The sequence below is a fragment of the Gavialis gangeticus genome, unplaced genomic scaffold, assembly GCF_001723915.1.
Source record: "Gavialis gangeticus isolate Ggan-Ray unplaced genomic scaffold, GavGan_comp1, whole genome shotgun sequence".
In the NCBI taxonomy this organism is placed as follows: domain Eukaryota; kingdom Metazoa; phylum Chordata; order Crocodylia; family Gavialidae; genus Gavialis; species Gavialis gangeticus.
Window position 1 is genome coordinate 15,149,627 of NW_017728994.1, and position 6,957 is coordinate 15,156,583.

The 6,957-nt window shown below is 44.6% G+C and overlaps 1 protein-coding gene across 1 annotated transcript in view; it reads right to left on the minus strand.

The window, feature by feature from the left end:
- The window catches only part of LOC109287345 (heparan-alpha-glucosaminide N-acetyltransferase-like), a 356,204-nt gene that overhangs the window by 158,064 nt on the left and 191,183 nt on the right, over nt 1-6,957 (minus strand). Inside the window, 2 exon segments of the mRNA XM_019502327.1 lie at nt 3,899-4,023; nt 5,922-6,034. Of these exon segments, the coding sequence (XP_019357872.1) occupies nt 3,899-4,023; nt 5,922-6,034 (238 nt within the window).

A 6,957-nucleotide genomic window follows, 5' to 3' on the forward strand; every position in this document is an offset into this window, starting at 1 on the left:
TCCTAGGGGCTACAGCTCCCCTCCAGCCCCCCCCCCCCACTGGTCTCCAGCCCCCTGCTCATCTTCATGCTCCAGAGGCTGGAGATGGGCAGGAGAATGAGCAGGAGGCTGCAGCTAGCAGGGGCTTGTCTCCAGCCTCTTGCTCGTCTCCAGCCTCCTGCTCATTCCCTTGCTCATCTCCAGCCTCCTGTTCATTCTCCTGCTCATCTCCAGACTTGGGACACTGGAAAAGAGCAGGAGAATGACCAGGAGGCTGGAGACAACAGGGAAAGTCTCCACCTCATCTCCAGGGGTTTGTCCCCAGCCTCCTGCTTGTCTCCAACCCCCTGCTCATTCTCCTGCTTGTCTGCAGCCTTGGGACACTGGTGATAAGCAGGAGGCTGGAGATGAGACCCTGGAGATGTTCCCCTGCTGTCTCCAGATTCCTGCTCATTCCCTTGATCATCTCTAGCCCCCCAAGGCTGGAGACAAGCAGGAGAACAAGTAGGGGGCTAGAGACTAGCAGAAGGCTGGAGACAAGCCCCTGGAGATGAGCTGGTGACTTCCCCTGCTGTCTCCAGCCTCCTGCTCATTCCCCTGCTCTTCCCAGCCTCCTGCTCATTCTCTGCTACTGTCAGCAAGTGTGGGGGGGCTGGAAGAGTGAGCAGGGAGCTGGGGGAACAAACGGGGGACTGAGGGAATGAATGGAGAGCTGGGGGAATGAACAGGGGACAGGGGGAATGAACGGGGTGGCAAGAATGAGCTGGGGCCGGGCGAGGCCTCCCCCATGGTCTCCTCCCCCAGTCCCCCAACCCCTACTTACCTGGCACAAAGCCGGGGCCAGGTTCCTGCAGTTTGCACTGCTGCCTGCCCCACATGGGCAGGCAGTGTGCTTCATCACTAGGGAAAGGGCCAACCATAGAGATGCTTTGGCTGGCTACTAAAGCATCTCTGTGGAGAATTGAGCCTCCAGTTGCCTCAGGCTTTTTTTCCCCTGGGGTATTATTTGACCCCTGGATATCCCGGGGTCTAATTTTGCCCCCACACTGCAAATTTGCAGCTGGGGGAGCATTTTTTGGTCCCGCACATGCCTCTTGCAGCGTCTCAAAGGGGTTTGAGATGCTGCAAGAGGCACATGCGCACTCGCCTGGATGCGCCCAAGGACTGCATCCAGATGAGTGTGAATGTGCAGTTTGCAGCACCTCAAAGCTGTTTGTGGTGCTGCAAACTGCATTTGGCACATGAGCAACCATTAGTTGTGCTGTAAATTTGAGGTGGCACATAAAATTTGACACCAAGAGATCCGTGTGTCAAGCAAAAACAAAAACAAAAGTGTACCACATACAGCAGCTACATTCACCACCAGAAACAGAGCCTGGCTGTCCAGAGCCACACTCTTTCTGCTAGCCAGACTCTGTGCATCCATACTGGCACTGCTGCTGCTCTAGGAGGCACAGGTGATGGGCCCAGCCTCCCCTACCCAATGTTCCCTCTAAGGTGTAGTGATACGTGAGCATGCCACTTCAGTACGTGAGCACGCCACTTCAGTTCTGCCTCTTAGAGGCAACCTTGATCGCTATACCTTAGAGGGAACATTGCTGGTGAGCATCTCAAACACACCAGTCCTCCCTCCCTCCAGTTTTCTTCCCCTTGCCCTGAACCAAGTCTTTTCTGCTCAGTGGCTCCAGTTCCCCTGAGGATGAGATTCCTCTTCTTAATCTTAAAGCTCAATCCCTCCTTTAAATCCTGAGAATCAGCCCAGCCCTGCAAGCCCATGCCCTCTGAGAACTACTTGGCCTACAGTACTTCTCAGCTGTTTGTTAATGGGAAGAACAGCCAAATCCCCTTTGCCTGAGGGTGAAGCTGGCAAGGCTCAGGGTGAAGCTCGCCCAAAGGGGCTGAGGAGCGGAGCAGTTCCCTGGAACCAGAAGATCCTGTGCTGTGCCTGGCTCTGCCCCAGCCCTAGCCCCCATCCCCAGCCTTGCCTTGCCTGGGGGGCTGCTCTGGCTGGGGCTGTGCTCTCCCTCCCTGCAGGGATGCTGGCACAGTGAGGAGTGGTGCAGCCCCACTCAACTGAGCAATAGGTGTGCTGCGCTCTGGGAGTGGCGCCCAAAGTTTCTGGGAAGCCACAGCCCTGATCCGCTCTGGGAAGGTCCAGGGCACCAAAAGGCCGCTGTCCCCAGCCTCAGCCAGCACCAGAGCTCCTCTGTGGCCCTGGGGGAGGCCCAGTTCCTCCAGCTGTGGGAACAATTCTCACAGTGCTGTTACTGCATGGCAATGTTTTATTGTGTGCAGCCGTGCACACACACAGCTTAGAGGGAACCATGCCCCTGCCCCACCAGGCATAATTTTTCATGCACCAGAGGGGCATGTCCTGGGACAAAAAGCAGCAACACAAATATGTGCTGCTGCTATTTGTGCCATGGTAAATACACACCCATACACGTGGGGACATGCTCAAGGGGTTTAAATCTCATTGAAAAATCAATGGCTCCTTAGGCTCCTGTATCTCTCTATCACTTCTTAAAATAGGATTTAGGGTTTACATGCAATTATGTTTGCCCTTTTCACTACAATGGCATAGGTGAAGTGGCCAATCATCATAATACAGATGCAGAGAAGTCTGTTATAAATCTACTGACGTCAACATACGAACTAAAACAAGCTATACTAATACTAACAGGAAGTTGACTGTGCAGTAGAAATGTCATCACTAAAGACAATAACACATGTGCCCCTATTAGACTGGAGTCAACTAATTAATTCCACAGCAGGATAGTACTTGTAAATACAGGTACTATAGTACCTGTATAGTAAATACAGGATAGTAAATACAAGTACTATCCTGCTGCAGAGTTTTTACTCCGCAGCAGCACATGTGTAGATGTTGCCCAGGCTAGCTGGGGTGTGAAAGTGCATCAGTGCTAGCTAGCTAGCCCTGCATTGAAGCACCCTTGTGCTCCAGCCAGCCCTTCTGCAGCATGTTGAATCAGCCCTGGGCTGGCAGGATGATCCCCTCCTAGCCAGGGTTGCTCCAACCCAAATCAATGTGCTACAGTCCTGAGTGCACATGAAGATGCGGTGCCCAGGAGCACTAAACTCCAGAGTTTATTCATGTGCATTAATTGTACATGTAGACATGCTCAGTAGGTCTGATACTGACATTGCTGTGCTGGCAGAAAAATTACATCCTAGTTGACTTAACATACAGACAAGTCCTGTGGGTCCTAAATGCCAAAGTCACTTTTGAAAAGAGCCTGAGGCAAAGTTACTTAAAAAATTTAATCATCAATTGAAAGTCATCTTTTTGGCCACCAGCCAGACACAGTGCTTATATCTTGCATCTGCCATCTCATTCTCAGGTTAGAACAAGAAGTTCCTGTCCTGCGTGCAGAGACAGAAGTAGTACATTTCATACAGAACATGTCTTGCCAATGCAAAACCATTCACAGTTAAACCTCTGGTTTGGAAATGCCCTTCTTCTTGATCTATTAATTATCCCCTTTAAAATCAGCCTTAAAAACATTTTTATCTGCAGTCACTGCAGTCATGTGGTCCCTAGAACTGGGTAAACTTATTTGACAAATATTGTATTAATCAAAAAAGAAGCAATTCTGTGGAGACCAACTTAATTTGTAAATTTGGATCCAATTTACCAAATAATTTGATACAAAATAGTCCTTAAAGACTGAAAATATTTCTTGTCAACAAACTGTTTTAAACTATAGTTTCAAGATGACACTTCAGTTTAAAATTACCATTTTTTTAAAAAAGGTTTAAAAACAAAAATAAAATAAAAATGTTCATTGCTTTGGTTTAGCCACCCCAAATGTTTTATTATAGCTGCTGTTTCCACTATTGAATATAAAAATCATTTACCTGCACAGCTTTGGTGGTTCTCTTATTCAGTATAACTTACCTGGGGCACCCAGGTACCAAGAGCAGAAATGTTAGGCAGAGCCATATTGTCTCCAGAACAGCTATGATTATGCACTCTGGCCAGTAGAGAACAATGTCTCTGACTGGAGCCCACCAGTTACCATTCTAAAAGAGAAGTCAAGGGGGAAAAAACACTGTCAGATAAATAGTCAGACAAGGATGTCAAGGCACTTTAGTAAGCCTTCATGTAGACATCAATATTTAAAGCCTTTTTTTTTCCATGTGAATCAGCAGGAAACTGTGTTTTAAACAGAGTACAGTCTGAGAAAGAGGCAATTACAATCTGTTATCCACATCCTATCACTTTCACTTAAGGGACTCTCTTTTTCCAGAACTAAAAGCAATACAAGACTATTTGCTTTATGATTTAATCTTGTGGAAACCAAAAGCAGCTTGTCAGTACTTTGTTCAACTCCTAGATCATTGTTACAGCTGGGGATGGGAGAACAGTTGTGATTTGGGGCAATTTCAAATACGCAGATATTGCGAGTTCAAATTTCCACAAATGAGTCTAAAGCTTTTGAAGTTAAAACTCTGTTCATTATCCAGTCCCTCCACTCCCCTTTTGTTCACTTCTAAGGACTGCCAGGGAGATATGAATGACACCATCAAATGGGTGATATCCTTAGGAAGAAGTATGGTAGATCTATAACAAGTGCTCAAAGCACCAGGCCAAGGTAAACAGAGTCCCTAACAAATAATGCAAGCCACAAGAAATATATATGGAGGGTAACTACATCTCACAACTGAATGGTGCTTTCCACAAGGAAGTCATCAGTAAAACTGTTGAGAAATCTGTTGTCAGTTGTTGAATAATACTTTGGCACCTGAAATGTTTTGTCAAAGGCTACTTGGATATAACAAATTAAGAAAACAGGGATTCAAGGGATTTTTTATTCACAACTGCAGCCTGCTTTAAACAGAATTTTCATCAAAAAATAGTTTGGAATTATAAGAAAAGCATCTGGAGAGATGCTCTCTAGTTAAAAAGTACAGAGATTATCAATCCTCATGCTTCAAAGCATAAGCTGATCACTAGCTGGAAGAAGCTGCACCTGTTGCTATAGTACAGTACACTTAAGTATATTAATCAAAAGCACATAACCACAGCTGCTGAAAAAGATGAAATAAGCAGGATATCCAAATAGATGAGTGATAGGTCTGTTCCAGTATGTATGGCAATTCTAACATAACCATCTATGGAAAAATGCAATAACTGATTTTCAAATATTTAATTTTAAATTAGTGGTTTGGAAGATACCAAATAAAAAGCATTGGAAAATAAAACAGTAAAAGTCAAGCATGTGATAGGAGGCAGGCCATTTTGACAGATACTATAGTTTGGCAGAAACAATGCCAACTAAAGAGACTATAAGATTAGAGCCAATGACACTACAGGTGAATGAAGGTTAGCACTAACAGCTCATGCCATCTTCATGTCTCATTAGAAAACAGAAAAACTAGTATACCTGAGTTGTTTTCTTAGTATTCCTATCTTGGGTACCGCATCCTATGTTACAGAAATTGAGGGGATAAAATTTAAAGGGGAAAGAGGAAATTTATTCATAAGAGCTTCCAATAGTTCATACATAAAAATACTGAAATACTGTAAAAAGCATCATTCATTTAGAGCTTGAATTAAGAACTGCAACGCTAGCAGTACCAGTATTCCTTTTCTAGGCCTGATCTTGCACCATAAAATACAATAGGATCTTTGTCAGTGACTTCATCTCAGCAATCCCCTAATGAACCAGTACAAGAACTGTATTTGCATCTGCCACTGTCATTCTGCCCATTCATGATATCCTTACATGCAGGACAGAGACACTGGGAGTTTGATAACCTGGGATGAAGCAGTTAGTTTTTCCTTATCATTTGTACATTGTAATGCAAGCTAAAGAGATAAGATTCTGTTTTCACAACTGAATGCAAGATAGAAGAGTTAAGACTGGTAAAACAGCAAGGAACATATTTCTAAGGCTAGACATTCCATTACAGCTCACCTGATATTTCTCTACATCCTTTACACTGAAGCAGGTCTGCATCAAAGCCACTGTGAAGTAGGTAAAGCCTAGACGTTGCAAAACACCTGGGATTCTTGCCCAGCTCCATGATACTGTAGATATAACAGACAAAGCAACACAGTGTACCACCAAGTGACTTAACTGCTGTGTTCTGCAATTCATGCAAAACCAAAGAGGCATGTGAGGAACACCATGTTACCTCATAAAATACCTGCACGGTGGCAAATACTGGACTTCATCATATATTACCATGTTAAATAATGACACCATCCATCAGAAGAAAGTCATTGATAAATCACTGGGCAGCTGATAAGCATGGACATATGTAGATAAGTGAATCACACTTTTATGATCCTGGTATCAGTTTTTACCTTGGAAGAAGAGTTTTGCAGGAGAAAGAGCTTGGAACATAAAAACTGCCATTTAGTGGATCAGACAATAGGTCCAACTTGCCCAGTATCTTGTGTCACACTGTGGCAGAGTGTGGATGCTGAAAGGTGAACAGAGTATGACCAAGGTTTTTTCTATTGGTTCTCTCCCACTTGCAGCTTTCAGCATTCAGGGTCTAGGAAGTTCTGATTCATAGGCTGTGCCCCTAACTCCCATGCACATTTACTCCATGGATTTGTGCAATCTCTTTTTTGAATCTGGATAAACTGTCAGCTTCCACAACAACTGGTGGCAATAAGTTTTACACTTTAATGATTCCCTTAACAACGTGCTACGGTGATGTAGCATTGGTGGTCACAATGCTTCCTTGTTATAGTGCATTGCTACGGCAACGCAGCAGCTAAAAATAACTGCACGGTGCAGTAACAAAGGTGCCATAGGGACACATGTAGACACACCCACTGTGTGAAAAAGTATTTCCTTCTGTTAGTTTTAAACTTACTACCAAGTAGTTTTATTTTATGACCCCTACTTCTTGTATTGTGAGAGACAGTAAATAATAAATCCCTATTTACTTTCTCTCCACCATTTAGTATTTTGTAAACCCATATCATCATGTCCCCCC